This window comes from Coffea arabica, chromosome 7c (assembly GCF_036785885.1).
Source record: "Coffea arabica cultivar ET-39 chromosome 7c, Coffea Arabica ET-39 HiFi, whole genome shotgun sequence".
NCBI classification, from domain to species: Eukaryota; Viridiplantae; Streptophyta; class Magnoliopsida; order Gentianales; family Rubiaceae; genus Coffea; species Coffea arabica.
In genome coordinates, this window is record NC_092322.1 from 15,890,056 (window position 1) to 15,909,062 (window position 19,007).

At 34.2% G+C, this 19,007-nt stretch overlaps 2 protein-coding genes across 6 annotated transcripts; both read right to left on the reverse strand.

Moving 5' to 3' along the window:
* Positions 1-383: 383 nt before the first annotated feature.
* Positions 384-4,152, reverse strand: LOC113698123 (pentatricopeptide repeat-containing protein At2g17210-like). Of its 3 annotated transcripts, none has more exons than XM_027217828.2 (2): positions 3,859-4,152; positions 384-3,123 (listed from the first exon to the last, which is right to left on the reverse strand). In XM_027217828.2, the coding sequence occupies exon 2, from the start codon at positions 2,949-2,951 to the stop codon at positions 639-641; it is 2,313 nt and encodes a 770-aa protein (XP_027073629.2). In that variant the 5' UTR covers positions 2,952-3,123; positions 3,859-4,152; the 3' UTR covers positions 384-638. The 3 variants fall into 3 exon arrangements, with proteins under 3 accessions (XP_027073629.2, XP_027073627.2, XP_027073626.2); XM_027217826.2 differs by having other exon boundaries at positions 384-3,177; XM_027217825.2 differs by having other exon boundaries at positions 384-3,182.
* A 417-nt stretch (positions 4,153-4,569) lies between these two features.
* Positions 4,570-11,729, reverse strand: LOC140010768 (uncharacterized). Of its 3 annotated transcripts, XM_072058192.1 has the most exons (11): positions 11,346-11,729; positions 11,051-11,253; positions 10,003-10,111; positions 9,767-9,832; positions 9,475-9,643; positions 9,189-9,258; positions 8,984-9,051; positions 8,470-8,585; positions 8,283-8,389; positions 6,478-6,614; positions 4,570-5,483 (listed from the first exon to the last, which is right to left on the reverse strand). In XM_072058192.1, exons 1-11 carry the CDS (start codon positions 11,424-11,426, stop codon positions 5,245-5,247), a joined length of 1,365 nt encoding a protein of 454 aa, XP_071914293.1. In that variant the 5' UTR covers positions 11,427-11,729; the 3' UTR covers positions 4,570-5,244. The 3 variants fall into 3 exon arrangements, with proteins under 3 accessions (XP_071914293.1, XP_071914292.1, XP_071914294.1); XM_072058191.1 differs by having other exon boundaries at positions 9,475-9,832; positions 11,346-11,726; XM_072058193.1 differs by having other exon boundaries at positions 9,475-9,832; positions 11,051-11,246; positions 11,346-11,725.
* Positions 11,730-19,007: the final 7,278 nt, after the last annotated feature.

Sequence of the window (19,007 nt, forward strand, 5' to 3'; positions counted from 1 at the left end):
ATCATTTTCACCGCTCGATAGATGATTTGATAAGCCACATGGATGGGCAATCACTACAAGGCATCTAAATAATTTCACATATTCTTTTTTATTTTACCCTTTTACTAAATAATTCCACATATTCAAGTAGAAGATAATCCATGAGGAAAAGCAAACTACCAAAAGGCATTGGTTTCTGATATTTCCACCATCTACCAGCACGGAAGGGTATATTTTAAGGAAGATTGTTTGGAGGGGAAGACAGAAAACAATGTGAAAGTAGCTTCATTCTTCTAAGGAGCAAGTATTGAATATCATAGTTTTCACATGTTATAGACAACTGAAAAAGTTCAATCACCAATAACTACACTCTTCAACAGTAAGCATACAACATAAACATGAGATCAACATTAACAACTCTCCTAATGCTTGTTTAAACTATTTGGCAGGATAAGGCCACCACTGTTTAGTGTCATCTGTCCTCAAGTATCAATGCACAAAATCTTATTGCTATTACATTGTCCTATCAACTAAAACTAGCTACAGATAAATGATGCTTACAAAATGCCTCTGTAAAAAAGAACCGGTAGATGGATTCCAGGGTTGCAATGCTACATCATGCAGTTAGATACAAAAAAGAATGAATCTACCCTTAGAAATCAGGTACCAGCATCCACAAACTGTTCTAGCTGTTGTTGTAGGCGAAAACTGGAAGAACAGGATTTAACTTCCTTCCTTTTTGTTCCCAATATATTATCATGATCTGTATTCTCAATCTTCATCCACGAATGTAATTGTTCAATAAAAATGCATAACTCATCAGATAACGGATCATGTTTATCTCCTGCAACAAACCTGTATGCCCTATTGTTCACATGAACCAAACTGTACCCAGCGAGTACCTTGGCCCCACTTTTCTTGCCCAACAATCTCATATTGGCAGCATCAGACCATAAACCACCAGACGCATACATGTTAGATGCCAGCAAATATCCAGCACTACTAGATGGCTCCAATTCAAGAATATGAGCTAAAGCACCAGCCCCAACCTCCCTATTACCAGAGTTCCTACAACCGCTCAAGATTGCACTCCATGCACTAGCGCTAGGCTTTACTGTACAAGGTATTTTGTTGATAAAATCCATTGCACTATCAAACTTTCCAGATCGAGCCAACAAGTCCACAAGACACGAATAATGTTCCACCCCAATTTCAACACCATATTCTTGTATCACATTCTCAAAGACAGACAAGCCCTCATCAACCAATCCCCCATGGCTACATGCAGATAACAGAGAAAGGCTTGTTACTAAGTTGGGCTTGAGACCCTGAGATTCCATTTTGGCATGTAAAGCTAAAGCATCACGAGGAAGGCCATTCATACCATATGCTGCAATCATAGCACCCCATGACACAATGTTTTTTTGGGGCATGTATTCAAAAGCTTTTCTTGAAGCCTGTATCGCCCCACATTTGGAATACATATCCAAAACAGCAGTTCCAACTGCAACCTCAAAAGCTAAGCCATGTCGAATAGCAATACCATGAGCAGACTTTGATATGTTCAGATCTGCAAAAAGAGAGCAGGCTTCAATAAGATTCAACATGGTAACTGTGTTAAGATTTTCTTCAATCAGCTTCATCTCTCGGAAAAGAGCAATTGCTTCACCAGGCATGTCCCAGTAAGTGAATGCTGCAATCATTGTGCTCCAAGTGACCGCATCTCGGTGCTTCATCTGACTAAACTGCTTCCATGCAAGACTAATGCAATTGCATTTTGCATATGTATCAATTAAAGAATTTTTGACCAACTCATTTGATTCATAACCTTGTCTAAGTACTTTGGAATGAATCAACTTGCATTGATATGGTAACATAAGATATTTGCATACTTGAAGCAGATTGACAAGGGTTACTTCATCAGCTTCAACTCCTGCCCTTCTCATTGAATCAAATAACAACAGGGCTTCAGAATGCTTCTCACTTTGAACATATCCAGATAGTAGAGAATTCCATGATACCACATTCTTTTGACTCATCTCGCTGAAGGCTTTAAAAGCAGATTCAACATCATCACACTTGGAATAGAAATCAACCAACGAGTTTCCTACAAACAAGTCACATTTCAGGCCTCTCGAAATCGCAAAGCCGTGGACCAAATTTCCCATTTCAATGTTCTGTAAATTGGTGCATGCTTTGAGTATAGTTACAGTTATAGGCCCATCCACTTCAATGTGAAACTCAGATACCATTTGCCGGAACAACTCTAAAGCAACTCTGGCTTCACTGTTTTGCACATACCAGCCAATTATTACGCTCCAAGAGATTACATCTCTATGATGCATTTCATTGAAGAGCTTCCGAGCAAACTCCATCCTGATGTCTGCATACATACATAAAAGGGAGTTCTGAACTGAAGAGATGGCCAAAAACCCACTACGAATAATATACCCATGAAGTATTTGCCCATCATCAAACAACTGGCGCTCACGACATGCACAAATCACAAGCACCAAAGTGGATATGTTAGGTTTGAATCCTGTAATTTTGGCCTGGAAAAACAAGCCTAACCCCTGCTCAAAAGCACATTGATCAAGGTGTCCATGAATGATTATGTTCCAAGAAACTGAATCTCTGTTCCTCATGCAATCAAAAACATCATTTGCACAACCCAGGGTTCCAGATTTCACGTAAAAGTCAATAATAGAATTGCCCAAGGAAGTGAATGAATCAAGTCCCTGTTTAAGCAAAGATGCATGAATGGACTTGCCATAATCAAAAGATATGGCAGAACATGCTTTGAGAATGGGAGGGAAGACAGAAGGATCAGTCAATTGAACTCCCGCCTCCCTCAATTCACAGTGACAGGAAAGAACCTCTTGCCATCTCCCAGTAGCTGCTAAGTTCTTGATCTTTGAAAAACAGCTGGGGAGTCTTGAAACTGATGAAATGCTTGGCAAGCGCACAGCCATGAATCACTTGCATTATAAGGGCTGCAGGCTCAATAGCTAAAAGATTCAATAGAAAAGTAACTCTACTCCTTCCAGCCAATAGCAAAACATCACAAATCTACGGTAGCATTGGACCTCATAAGTCCTTGCTTTCCACAATGAAACAACCGATATGTGCATTCTTGGTGACCTCCTGAAACGCAATTTGGCATCCTTTATTTGCAAATGTTACAGCTTCCAGAAATGGCTACACTAAATCCAGATTCAGACACAAAAAAAAATAAGAAGATAGTTAACAGCATATAACAAGGGCCCTACAAGTTGTCAACACCATAAAAAGCCCAGCAGATATTAAAAAAAATTCATAAATTGCTTGTGAAATACATGAAACTTAGAAGAAATCCATTAAGGAAAACAAAAATCATAAAAATCCAAACGAAATCACAAGACAATTTCCTTTCTGTTTTTGCTCTTTCCCCCCTGTTTTGTGTACATTTCCTACAAACCAAGCCCACTAAGGCATGACCTTTGGACATTTCCTACAAATACAGAACTAATCACATTGAAAAAAACAACCCCCTTAATCTAAAGGACAATTTTTGCAGTATATAACTTCCCAAATTCCACTACCAATATACAATACCGAAAAAAAAAATCCAATGAAACAAAATACAAAGAAAAAGAATAAACCCAATGAAAATTTTGGCATAAACAATTACAAAGAGAACCCAGTTTCACACTACTCTGCTTCTGTTACCAGAGAGAAGGAAAAAAACCCAATAGAGATAGTTATCCAGCAGCTATCATTCACTTCAGTTCTCTACTTTACAAGAAAAAAAAAGTCGTTTTTCTCGGACCACACAAACAAACCATATGAAGTTGAGAAGGAAACAAAGAAAACAATGAAATTTTGCTAGAGGGGTTTTACCGGCGACGGAGGCCTCTTCCTGGGAAAGGGTCGCAGTAACTCAGAAGAAAGAGCGCCGGCAGTGGCTGTTATAAGAAGCGGCTAGTAATCCCACTTTGAAATTACGATGATTACTTTTGTTATTGTTATTATTATTGTTATTGTTATTGTTATTATTTTGGGTGACGGTACTGAGGTTGAAGGTTTTCTATTGAAATGGGCTTTCTGGATAAGAAATTCATGAGGAAAATTTTGAAGCACTTGGTGACATTGGGGAATTTCTTTTCTTTTCAAATACTCAAAATCAAGTTTTTTACTATGAAGTGGTCTGTCAATTTTGATAAAAATAAGTTGTGTCTATGTTTAGTACTAGGTAGTCTGGCTAATTCCTTAGCTTAGATTATGGATGAAAAAAAATGCACAAATATTATTTGATACGCAATTTCCTTCCCTTGCTTACAAATGTGAGAATTTTTTTTTTTTTTTTTTTTTAATGTTGCTTGCTGCCGGCCTAACAGCAACGGAGGTGTTTGGATAATAAATTATTTGAAATTATTTTTTAAAAAATAATACTATAGCAATTTTTTCGTATGATATATGTAAAATAAAAAAATTATTTAAAAATATATTTATAATGTAAATAAATAAATTTATGCAAATATCCCTACTCAACAAAAATAACCAAGCTCAATGCAAGCATAAAGAAACCTATATCAATCAACAATACGTAACTTCAAAAAAAATCAACAATACCTAACTATTTCATTGCTACTAGCCATATTTACAAGAACTTACGTTATAAGGGAAGGAATGTAAGAACAAGTTTCCAAGTTATGCCAATGAAACGCTACAACAACTTAAAAATATGCTCTCTCCTATCCTATGAATATGCCTGACTAATACAAGACATAAATGGAATCTGATCCAGTTCAAAGAGGACAACAATGCAGAGACGACCCAACTGGTGGAACTCAGGAAAGTCAACCCCTTCTGTTTAACCGAATAGGGATGGAATTATACCACGAAATGGGTAATAGCTGCAAGAAGCTCTACCCAAGGCTAGATTAAAATTAACCATGCCACTGCAAGGCAAAAATGGAGCACCACAGTAGCAATAATGGCCAGAGGTTCCCAAATTTAGCCACAAACACTTCTATGTGTGCCAAAGCTGCTGCACAGCTACTGCGTTCTGCCAAAATATCCCCAATTGGTTTCAGTGAAAGAACTAATGGGAATTCTGCTTTATGTCTACTGTCCCAACATTACACAGATTTCGCTGTATTTCTGTGCTGGCTTTCTATTGCAAATGTTTCCCCAAACGATCTAGCTTAGTGCACCATCAGCTGGACACTCTCTTCCTTTCTCTTTGCTTATTTTCAGAGCAGTAGAATAAAATCACATATCGTGTCATTTGCTTTGTTCATCCTCATATCCAGATGCCTTCCCTGTTCTACCGATTAAAAATGGCTCTGGAAAAGAGTCACTGCTATGGATTTCAAGACCTTGATATGATCGAGCTGCAAAAAACTCAGCTCCAGATTTAGCATCTCTTCTTGACAACAGCTCAGAGTCCTTGTTTTGGAGCAGCAAAGCCTTCTCTGTGACATTTACCAGGGAAAGAACTGCATCCTTATCCTCCTTCCCCTCTGATAGGACCAAAAATTCAAAGGGACCATTAAATGAGCACAGCCAAGAAAGAAGCGAGACATTTCAAATTAACAGTCACCAGAATAAAGCTACATTTGTCCATTGACTGATCAAATGAGGAAAAAAAAAATCTGGTTTCCAGAATAAACATATCAGCTCAACTTTATAGGAACGACTTATCATATTATGAACCATTACATGACTTTAAGTTATGAACAGTCACACAAAGAGGGCTAATAGACTAATTCGATCCAAATCGTATACTTTAGAAAATAACCCATCATGAATGATGAGATTTAAAAAACAATGCTGAACAGGAAACAAAAAAGCAAACATGACGACAAAGAGAATTATATATGTTTGTGTGTGTACACATATATATACACACAGAACATCGCAAGCACATTGATGATTACTCAAGTACATCATCAATAACTATCAACACACAAGCATGGAAATAGAAGCATAGCCTTAAAGACTTTAGGTAGTTCACCAATTGGCTTATGTGACCCATATGATAACACAAGCCTTAATTCTGTGTCATCTCCCATCAAGCATCCATGCATAACACAAGTACCTTGTTTTTATTGTTAATTAAACGAGCCTCAAAAGATGTCTTGAACATCACCCTAGAATGGAAATAAAACCGGGTTCATCGGCGCAATATTATATCATGGAACTATGCAAGAAAGAGAGACTCCGATTCTCTAAATTGGAATTGCAATGAAAGTAAATCAAATTCTCATTTGGTTGTCTAGCTTCACAAGAGGGCTAATTCCTCTCATTGGTGCCAGTAGAATATTCAGTGAGCTCAGAGCTAATGAAGTTGCGTAAATTCTATATAATGGTGCACATAAGGTCAGCTGAACAAGAAATTGCCTCACTTGTCATTGTTAAGTATGAATTTGGAAGAACTCTATAGCCTAAAACAAATACCTGGTTCCAATGTTTTTAAAGGAGTTTTTTTTGAGACCTCAAGATAACAGAAGATACCTTGCAATTTAAAATCTTCAACATATCCACCCTGAAAGAAAGAAAAACGTGATTCTGCCTCATCTTCTACTTCTGCAGGCTGGGAAGCAACCACATCCTGAAATTCCATTGAGTAAGCTCCGGTCCACTGACTGCCCCTGCAATAGTGGTTTAACAAGAATTGATCATCTAGTATTTACAACAAGTTCAAAGGATAATATTATCATTATCAATTCCCAAGCCCGTCGAATTGGTAGAGTCTAGGCTGGAATAATCACCAAATCCAATACCAAAAAGGGATTTTATTTACTTACAGCAAGACTATTTAGAGTGTAAAGGAGGACTTCCAGACCTCAGCCGAATGATCTATTACTATCTCCTGCCCTGAGGTCTGGATAAATTTACTTTATTCAAAACTTAAATAAACTTCGAATCATATAGCAGCGTATCAAAACCATGACAACTGAATGTGAATCAACATATAATCTTAACAATGTCTGCAGACAAATGAGGACAGAATTAAGATGAGACGATACAATATTCACAGTTCAGACACTGAATAATCTAAACTTGAGAAGAGGGAAAAAAAAAAAGACAAAGTGGATGGCAAGAGACAAAAGGACTAAAATAGAAACACAAGGGAACTCTAGCTTACAAAGAGGTTATAGATCAACCAATCAAGGATCTGAAAAATACAGCCACATTTCATAAAGAGGTTTATGTTTATTCCTCTTACAAAGTACTATTAGCTATTATCAGGTTTTCTGCTCCTATGACAAACCTAATTCAATTCAATATTGCCTTTGAGCATACATTGTAATAGAGAAATGAAACTTGATGATCATATAGACCAAACTCAATATCTGAAAATAGATAATTGCAAAGTTCAACAATATCCATGAGAATAACATTAGAAACTTGAAGATTCGTGAATAACGTGGGTAATAAAAGCAGCATTAGAACCAAAACTAGGCTGATGAAATGTAGCAAGGTAAGCATGGATGACAAAAGCAGTATTAGAACCATAAAATCTTCAATGCATGTGAACCAAACACATCTGAACTTCTAAGTGGGTTTAACGGAGTCCAATTGCTTCTAAGTAAAAGTAAGGCATTTTTTGAAAAGCTCCCAAGTTTGAGCTTCAGGTAGAGTTACCTTTAGCCAAAAATCTTTTTAATATAAACACTTTTATCAGGACATTACCAGGTACTTTATCACTACAAAAAGAACTTTACCAAATCTTTTACACAACAGGGACACTATGTGCAACCAGAAATCAATGTAAAACTCGAAGCTAGTTCAAAATTTTGCAGATAACTAATTTCCGAACCTCAGACGAGGTTAGACACTATAATTATTACGACAGAGGAGTAATATCACACGCAGTTTTCAAAAAATGACTTCCCTTCATTTATTTAGCTACCTTGCATACCTCTTGGACATCAAATTGCATAGTACTACTGATTATAACAGTATACCGCTAAAGGAATTAAAATGAAGCCTATAATCACTATTGATCCCTGCATGAATTTATTCCAGCAAAGTTGTTGAACCTCAAACATGCAGCACAATTCCTAATTGCTCAGGAAAATAACATGTAAAAAAAAAGAGGATAAAGACAAAATACCATTTCTGCAACTTGAATTATTTCCATGAAATGCAAAACCACCCATTAGTGAACAGTCATCAAATGAAATTGATAATGCCATGCAATTTATATAAGATACCCACTTGGATGTGCTTTAGGTACAATCACGAAATTATAGAGCATCCACAAATTTCAACCACATAAAAAACTTTACACTCATAGTTAAAATGGTATTTACCTGTTGAAAGCTATCAAAGCTTCAAAAGGAGTGATTATAGGAGCTAAAAACTCCTTGCTATCCAAGAGAGCCGTTTGAGCACAGGATACATAGATGAAAACATCACACTGCATATGCACCAGAGACTTAAAAAATTCTCAAAAGTTAAAAGTTGTAAAGAAAATCTGTCCACGGAAACCATGTTTACCTCAGGAAAATTAGCTAATTTTGCAGGATTTGGCTTTCCCATAAGAAAGGTATATGCCTTTTTCCCAGCTCTAGTCACTAATTCTGTCATTTGATGAATCATATCCAGATAACCAGCTGCATCAATAATTTTACCAGAAAAACTTCAGTCTGTAGCTTAAACATGATGACAAACTAAAAAATTCAGACAAAATGATGTGCATTGGCAATACATTCTATCAAGCCTGAGGAGAATATTTGTTATCTAACCATAAGCTCAGCAAATGTTCAATAAACTACTAATTTTCAGAAGATTTCAATTGATTTACAAATGCATACGACCAAATTGGCTTTCAATATAAATTGAGGAGCAACATTTGTGGTCCTTACTCAGAGCAGATGACACTATTGCGTATGAATTATAATTCTACATATTTAGAACAAAAATGTCTAACTACAGCAAAAGTCAGCAAGGCACTGATCCGTGATGGAAGAGGGCAAGTGCATATTAATAAAACTGTTGCACAAGAACTTACCAACTCCAAGAGTTCCGACCAAGATCCCAACCATGTTTGCATCCTTCGCTTTTTCAACTAGATAATACCTAATTAATCATGCAGTTGGTTGCACATGGGACAAAAGATTGATTTTAATACATCAATGCATATCACGTCTTATGTATAAAACTTACTAATTTGCTGAAATAAATTAGCATCATTATGTGCTTGACAAGTATATTACCTGCGCTTGAGAATTTTTGCCTGCTGAGATACATCAGTCTTCAAGCAACCTTCAATTGCATCATATCTGACTAGAAACAACAGGTAAGAAATCAACAAACATTAGTGCATAGCCAAGTGAAAGAGCATGAGAAAGCAAAAGCAGTAGCTGAAAAGAACAAAACAAGGAAAATCAATTGACAATGTCAAACCAATTGAATTGGCGAGCTTCATGCATATAACAAAACTAAGACAACAAGCAACACAGAAGAGAACAGCAATGCCAAAAATTGCACCCCTGCACTTACCTATTTCACAACTATTAAACGTTAATATGAAGTTTGTGAAAGCCGAGTTGTCTAAACCAATCCAGAACAGCAAATAATCCTCCATCCTGTGTCCCTCAGGTAAACTCCAACCCAAACCACCTAGTCTAAATTTTGTATCAGTCTTCTGAGAAGAATCTTCATTGTTATCCTGGTCGCCATTCAACATTAAATGTCGATTTTCCAATTTCATAGATGTGGATGGAGTTATAACTGAATTAGTAACATTAGCAAAATGTATCTGAAATCCTGAGTTGGAGTCATGAAACCTCACTGCTTCAACATTTAGTGCCTCTTTTATATCCGGCATCGCATGAGCATATTCTAGCCCAAAAAGAACCTGCAATATCAGCGAAATTCAAGTCAGCAAGTATGTAACTTAGACAATACGTGTTACAAGCCAAAATAAAACTATCACCTAAAGCCCTGGAGTGAGAAAATTGCAAACAAAACTGTGTAAAAAAGGCAAAAACAACCACATGATAGTATATGCAGTACTTGCCAACTTACCAGAATAGGCTTGCCACCTTTTACAGTATAATTGTATAAACTTTCAGCACAATTAGATGCCTTAAGTGGAGCCTTGCCGAAAACACAAAAAGCTGGAATTGTGGTTGTCCTGCCAAAACATATTATAGAAACCCAAAAATTAGAAACAAATGGAAAAAAAAAATTTGTTTCCCACCAAATTTTCTACTTGCAAACTAAACAAGGCAATTTAAAACCAGAAAACTTGATACCAAAACATGTTCAACTTATACATGACAGTATGTATGCATCATCCTTGATACTTATTCCCTTGATTAAGTACATAGCAACCTCAAAGAATCAGGAACCACTTGGGTATTCTGTGCTTGAAATAAATCTATAGGTACATAAATTGCAAAAAAAAAAGGAAATGAGGCCTCAAGGGTTCATCAAAAAGCAAGTTTCCAACACATTTGCAGAAGTGATTGCTCCATTTTTAAGCCTGAGTGTAATTTGGGACCAAGGAAAAAAAGGAGGTAAATACTACAAGACATAATGTGTAACATTTACTGTTCAAATGCACGTTAAAAGAGAAACTGGCACAACAAGATACTCCCCGACTTCCATTTCAGCACTGGTTGAGGCCTGTTTCTTCACATTCAACAAAATAATACATGCGAAAGAAGCAATAAGAGCGTTTCACTACGGAAGCTAGGACCAATTGACTCCCCACAACTTCAAAAAAAGCAAAAGAAAAAAAAAAAACAGAGTGTACACTTTCAGCTCAATATTTTGCCAAATTCTACTAGTTCATATAGCAACCAACTAGTTCAATATTTTGACAAAAAAAAAAAATATAGCAACCAACTCCAAAACCGAAAAAGCCAAAATTCCAAAACTTTCGAAAATAGCAATAACAAGTAACAACAACCCTTAATACACTATCTTCAAATTAAGTAGTACCTCATGCACTAAGGGTTGTACCCTTCCGACCATTTCCACAAACTAAACCAAATTAATTAACACTAAACAGCTCCTTAATCAAAATTACAAACATAGTTACTATTAAACACATAAACAACAAACTCACGGGCTGAGGCAAGTGTGACCGTAATGAATAACGCAGTCAGCTTTAACATGAGCAGCTCCGACCTCGTCCACGCAGCAGCTGCCGTAGGTGGTGTCGGCCATCACGTACAACTTAGCGGTTCCATGTGACTCGTCGGAATTCTGAAGAAGATGCCGGAGAGCACTCACAACTTTCCTTGAATCTTTCAGGAGCTCATCTGGAAACTACAAATAAAATAAATAAATACATAAAATCTCAATTAATAATTTTATGAATTATTCATTAGTTTTTTTTACACTTTTTATTGTTAATAAACCTGTAAGGCGACTCTGGAGAAGTTATGGGCGTGAATGAAGCCGGCGACGCGGGTAATTTCGTAATAATTTTCAAAATCCATGACTGAAGAAAACGGTGCGGAGGCGCAGGCGGAGGCGGAGGCGGAGGCGGAGGCGATGGCCTATATGGAGACGAGGGGAATGGAAGAGCATAATTGAGTGGGCCGATTGATGACGGGAAACGTGTTGTGTTATTGGGTTGGCCCAAATTACCGTTCTGGACTTTAATGTTTCAAGAGGTGGTCTAATCTATATGTCTAACCATTATCTATCTATATCTATATCTACAATCTATCTTGATTAAATGATCTAAACCCAACAATTTCATTCAAAGCCCTAATTATACTCCAAAATCCTGAATTAATTTATTCAAAGCATGTACAAAAGAAATCAAGGCTTTAAAGGAAGAAAAATATATCCACTTATTCAATTTTTTTTTTGTTTTTTTGGGGGGGGGGGGGGGGGGGGGGGCGGGGGGGGGTGGGGGGGGGGGGGTTGTGGGGGAGCTGCAAATTGTGGATTATCCATGCAAGAACAACGAACAATTCTGCACTTTGGAAGTTCACCAAACCCCGAAACCGTACCAAAATGGTTTCCAAAATTTCAGATCCAAATACACAAGATTATGCAACCTCAAACATCAACACCAAATCTCATCACCCAAATACAAGATTCAACACAAGATTATATAGGAGAAATTTTAGCTAACGGCCGGCAAAAAAAAAAAAAGGAAGAGGAAAACAGCAGCGAAGATTTTCACATATCTGGTGCGGATCTAAGCGTTTATGAAAGGAAAGAAATGAAATAAACTACCTTTGATACCTTGTGGAGTCGAATAAACGCGGCAAATTTTAAAAAAAAAAACGGATCCAAATACTAGAAGATGAAGCTGACAGCTTCTTGGAATCGGTTGTTAGAATATTTATGTGGCCTGTATGACCACATATAATATTATTAAGATAACTCCCGTTAAGTAGAAGGATAAATAACCATATGAATAAATATGAATAATCAATTACAGAACTCTAATGAGAATAGATGACCGGATGAAGTAGAGAGTCCCATATTCATTGTATGTGGACATATTATATGATATTTATTTGGTACTTTATCTGATACTTACAGTAATTTTAAACTGTATCTTATCATTATGGTTAACAAATAAAGTACGATAAGAATATTAGAGTTTATCATTATCCCATAATGGGAGGGATTGTGACTCTATAAATGTTCTAGGGCTCCTGGTCCCTCTCACCACTCTGACATACGTTATTTTTACCCATCACTAAAATAACATAACAGAGAGTTAGGTGAGGGAAGGCTAGATAGCATAAAGCTATAGTTTACAACCTTGGAGATTGAAGGGTTTGGTGATACAGAGCCATGGAATTCTTCTCCAAAATGTCTTCAATGTCGCAAGGTATGCCAATTTAGAATTTATCTCTTAATTATAATTTACAAATCATACTAAAGATCCTGCTCTTTATGTCTAACATGTGGTATCAGAGCTTGGGTTGAAGTTTATGATTTGTAAATTATTAGGTCACACTTAATTTTGATTTATTTCTGTCGACAAAGTTTAAGACAAAATTCTTAGAGTTTAAGAATCTGGTTCATTATTTCTGTGCCACATATGCATACACCGGCCTTGACTATTAAAAATTTCAAGCAGTGGAGGAACTCAATTTTTGACAAAATTTGCATGACGTATCTGTGCTATTGACTATGTTTTCCGCTAATTGTTATGGTCGGGTGATAGTTAGATGTCTTTAATCATATGTATATGCTTGTTATGAATCCTATGATTGATTGTCCCGATGTCAACTATGCAATTGCTCATATGCATATTACTCCAAGTGGCTAGTTGCATGGACCAAATACTTGATTAATCATATTATCGGACTTTTGAATGGACATATGTAAGAACACAAAAATGGAATGAACAATCATTTTCGGACCAAATAATTGATTATTCTAGTCAGTTTGGAACATGTACCAACTTGTATTGTTAGTTGGCTTTGGATGGCGGAATTGACAATGTCTGAATAGAAGTTTTTGCTTCCTTGGTTATGAGAATCAATTAACTTTGTTTAGTCTACCGCATCTGATCCTTAGGAAAGTATTCAATATTATTATTAGAAGCTTAATTGTTATCTTAATAACATCTAAGCTGTATGTAACCGCAAGAATTTAAGGAGAACTAGATGTATGCTCGATTACAGTGCCCAAAACTTCTACTGACGATTCTTAATGTAACCATATTATGTGCGTATTGATTACATCTATGGCATAAAAGGTTTTGTGTGCTGAAATACAACTTGAATGCGTAAATTGTACTTGAATTGAAACACCATTTATGAGCAATTATATATGGCTAATAAATATGCTCTTATTGCAATAACCTTAGAATTGATCATGATGGCTGATTGCATAATTGATTGTATACTACTTTAATAGTTGCAGTAGTTTATGCCATGGTGAACCATTTTTGAAACCCAAATTATTTAGTGCATATATACTTCTTGTGTTCATTGTATCCGTCAATGACAATTGATATTTTGGGAAGAAAGTTTTGTATTGATATTAAGAATTACAATTATGTCATGAAAAGCTCAAATTTTAAGAGAGAATATATAAATGCATATTTGGGCAATGTAAGATAAAAGTATTCTTAATAATGGTTCATGGATATTCAAGTTACCATATATTAAACTAATATAGTTATATTCTTGGGCAGCCTGAGGTTAAATAACCTAGATAAACATGATAGTGATAATTAATTAGGTCACGAAAGTGACCTAATTATGATAAAGTTTATTAAATGGTTATTTATATTCATGTGAAATCATGGTTATAGAATTATAATTTGCCCAAAGGTATTATATTTCTATATTCATGAAGTAGTTGTTATATTACCCAAAGGTGTATAACGTCTCTAATGCAAGTGAATAATTGTCACTTGTAAAATTGCCCAATGAATATAATATTTCTGTTTTGATTTTATAAGTGAATAATAGTTTCTCACTTATGGAGTGATCATTGGCGTGTCGTTATTCAACCCAAAGGTAGGATATGATGATGCAATGGATTACTCACCTAATGTTCAATTATTTAGTAAATCTATTATACAAGTTGGTTTGCTAGACATTAAATTAGGAAATTTTCTATGCCCAAAGGCTAGGACTATTTCTTTAATTTATTGTTTTAGCATATGAGTTTAGATTTACTATTTTATAGTAAGACAAAATAGCATCCTTACACCTTATGCTAGTATTCTTGTTTTTAACTTGCATTATATTCCAATAATTTGTTATTATTCTCTTATGCTAGCCACATTATTCTGTTCTCTTGATTTTGGGTGCAAAATTAAATTAGCACATGTGAGTGTGAATCTCACTTTAATGTGTACGTGCTAATATAATGGTTGGGTACAAGTAGTTAGAGCAATTAATACTATAAATATGCTCATTAAATGTTGTATTCACATTGAGATGTATGGTTATTACCCTTAGAGTGATTAAAGTCAAAATTTTCATAAAGGTGGTTGTGGAATTATAGTATAATTTTGACTAAACACCCTTGAAACACCTTTTGTTTTGACTCTAAAATAGTGTAAATTAATTCTTGAATTAAGGTGCAAACTGATAATTTATTTATGGTAAATCCCGTGATTGATAGATTTTTGATAATTTCTTGAGCATTTGGTTTTAAATTCTCGTTCGAAACTTTGAACTATTCAAAATCTTTTATAATACACATCGAAGAATGTGGTTATTACTCACACTTAACCATGTGTATGTGAAAGAATAAGAGTAATTTAAATTTGAGAGACGGGACATTTAAAGTTAATATCATGTCTCATAAATGTGGAAATACAAATAGAGACAATAATGTTTTCATAAAAGATGAAAATATATATTAAAATAAATATATGTTGTCCTTATCTAGTCAGGAAAACATTGAAAGATCTGTCTTTATGATTGAAAATTATTTTGAAAGAATTTAATGGAATCCCTCATTCTATGACTATGAATGACACTAGATTAATTGTCTTACGTCATACAATTCACATTGTCGATGCCTTTACGAATATACAAGTGGAGTATTTTTACCCATAATAGAAAGTTCTTTTCAAAATATATTTGTCGCAATCTAGAATTCGCTTATTTTAAAATTAATAACTATTGAATACGATTTTAATATTGATTATTCAATAGGAGTTTTAAAATAATAAATTTATATTTCTAGATTTTCAAATGATATATGAAATAGAACAAGCTTCATTTGTCTTATGTAACAATATTGGCATTAAGTGTGTTATTCATGTAAACTTATTAAGTTTGCCATAGGAGATTGAAATTTGTCTCCATAAATGTATTTTGATAAAATACAAGACTAAATGATTTTAAATTTTATCATGGCATATATTTAGACTACATTACAGAAAGTTGACTAGTCAGATTATTATGGATGGCCAAAGGAGTTTACTCTATTAATAATCAAAATACGAAATTTTGTGAATTATTTTCTGCCAAGTTGAAATGGTTAAAGGTATTTACTTATCTTATTTTGATAACCATTCAAACTTAATGTCTTTGTTCTTGTATTTTAAATGTTGTACAAGAGATGAAGACATAAATGTATAAAAGGTAGAAAATAAAATTATAATGTCCTATGTGAATAATTCTTGATATATGGCATTGATAAGGAATATACAATGCTTAATTGACAAATTTTGAGTTATGTGTTTGTATCAAGAAATGAACACTTTTGGACATAACAAATAGCAGTTAGAATTTTTCTGCTCTTGTACAGTGAAATCTTGAAAATATCATTATACATGTTTTAGTGCATCCATCCATTACTATCACGAATTTCATTTATGTTTTGGATTGGATAGATATTTCAGTTTAAATGGGGATATATTATCAACATTTAAAGAAGCTGAATCAATAATATATAGATGTTTTAGCTTATGTGGGAATGTATAATCAATTCCTAAAGAAGCTAAATGCACTAAAAAAATGATTATTTTCATAGACTATACTATCATATGTTGCAAAAGTGTTTTATATTAGAAATACTTGATTTTGAGAAAATAGAATGAGTGATTTGACTCAAATAATGGAGTTGAAAGGTAAGGTGAATCATACACGTTGCCATTATGTTATAGAGATTAATTGTCTTTTAAGAGAAATTTCAAGTTTCAACAATTGTCTCTACGTGACTATAGTTGAGAGATCACATGAAGAATATTCTATTATAAACCCACTAATCAAATTATTAAGGAAATAGTGGGAGTCAAGAAATTCTCAATTCTAGTAAACTTTCTAATATCTATGTTTGTAAATTCAAGAGTTTATGTGTGCTTTTAGGCATAAATGTTATATAGTTATTTTCACAACTACATTTAAGTTTGGTGCTACAATGGACGATGTTGTTTAACACTACCGGTAATGTATGGTCTATCAGGATTATTAAGATATATTGGTGGTGTTAAATGATATAATGATATACTTGTTGGTGACTTATTCAACTTAAAAGAGTACAAATGCAGTAAACCTCTTATAATGCTAATTAGAGTTTTTGCTGATATTGGTTGTGGCACTTGTAGTTCATTATGTTTGGAGCTACATTAAAGTAGATGTGATTTATATATCTCTAAAACATGTGCCTACCTTATGTTTGTAAAGGGAATATGGCCTATTGATTACAAGTGATAGAGAATTTTTATCTAAACCAAATTGATATCACACTAATGATTTATTTTTTCTAATATATTCTTCATATTGTTTTAAGAAGAACGATTTTAGTAAATCATTATACATTAAGATTAGTGGGAATAACGTGTATTTGGTTTGTATATAGATAAAAATTTCTTCCATGTTTTGGGTAATAAGCAATTCTTATCTAAAACTATTGAGTGAAGGATATATATAATACCTTTCATGTATTTGGTATTAATAGAGATAGAAAATGAATGTTTTGAACTATCTCATCTAGCCTTCACTAAAGAGTCTTTTTTTAAGAATCTAAGATTGAAATAATGTTTATTATATTTTGAAATAATTGCAAGTTATATGGATGCTATAATACTATAATTAGGTACTTGTTGTTCGGCCTATATTTTGTCAATTTTGTACTATTGGTCATTCAACTTTGACACTTTTATTAAGGTATATAAGGAAAAGTGGGAGTTGAATCAAGTAAATTGGCATAAAGTTAGAATATTAATGACGAAATAGTTGCAACTACTTGAGTTCGTTAGATTTTAGTTATGATCATTAATGTTACAACTTAAGGATGCCGGCTAAGTTGTTGTTACAATCATATGGCTCATAAAGAACTCATTAGCTTACTGTATAGTTGCTATTATATTTCTAACTTTTTATGGATAATTAAGTCCATTATGTTTTGTTGAGACTTTCCACTATTGTATCTTTATAGAACAGTAAGTGCTTTAATGGATTTAAGCACATTAAAGTGAATCATGTATTAGATTGTTCTATAAAATATGTCAAATTTAAGGTGTCCATTTGAGTATACCCATTAATGAAATATTGGTGCCAAAAGATTTTGCGAACATATAAGTTCAATGGGGTTTTGCTATTATTGATGTTTGGGCATATAAGTGTAAAATATTAAATCCTGTTGTTTGTGCACATTGTCATGAGAATTATGCACAGGATTAATATTTGGACCATTAAATGGACATCAAAATTGTTGTCCATTTCTTCCTCATTAGGTTTATCTACATTAAGTTGTTAGAATTGTGATACATGAAAGGAAATATGTTCAAATTGATATATGACTGCCATGATTCATTCTAATGACGGTGTAGGATAAACATAATTAAATGTTGTGGCCACTCTACCTTACTTATTTGATTCTGTACAGTTATTATTTATGTGGTCATTTGTCCAAGTGGGAGAATGTTAGAATATTTATGTGGCCTGCATGACCACATATAATATGATTAAGATAACTCCCGTTAATTAGAAGGATAAATAACCATATGAATAAATACGAATAACCAATTACAGAACTCTAATGAGAATATATGACTGGAGGAAGTAGGAAGTCCCATATTCATTGTATGTGGACATATTATATGATATTTATTGTGGTACTTTATCTGATAATTACAGTAATTTTAAACTGTATCTTATCATTATGGTTAATAAATAAAGTACGATAAGAATATTAGAGTTTATCATTATCCCATCATGGGACGGATTGTGACTCTATAAATGTTCTAGAGCTCCTGGTCCTTCTCACCACTCTGACATACGTTATTTTTACCCATCACTAAAATAACATAACAGAGAGTTAGGTGAGGGAAGGCTAGATGGCATAAAGCTATAGTTTACAACCTTGGAGATTGAAGGGCTTGGTGATACAGAGCTGTGGAATTTTTCTCCAAAATGTCTTCAATGTCGCAAGGTATGCCAATTTAAAATTTATCTCTTAATTATAATTTACAAATCATACTAAAGATCCTACTCTTTATGTCTAACATCAGTTTCAAGGGTTGGCTAAGCAAGTATTTCAAGCCCAAATTCAAAGAACCTAGAGGCATTTTTTACTAAAAATTTTCTGAACAAAAGTTGTCCCTTGATGAATGTAGATAGTGCAAAAACAAA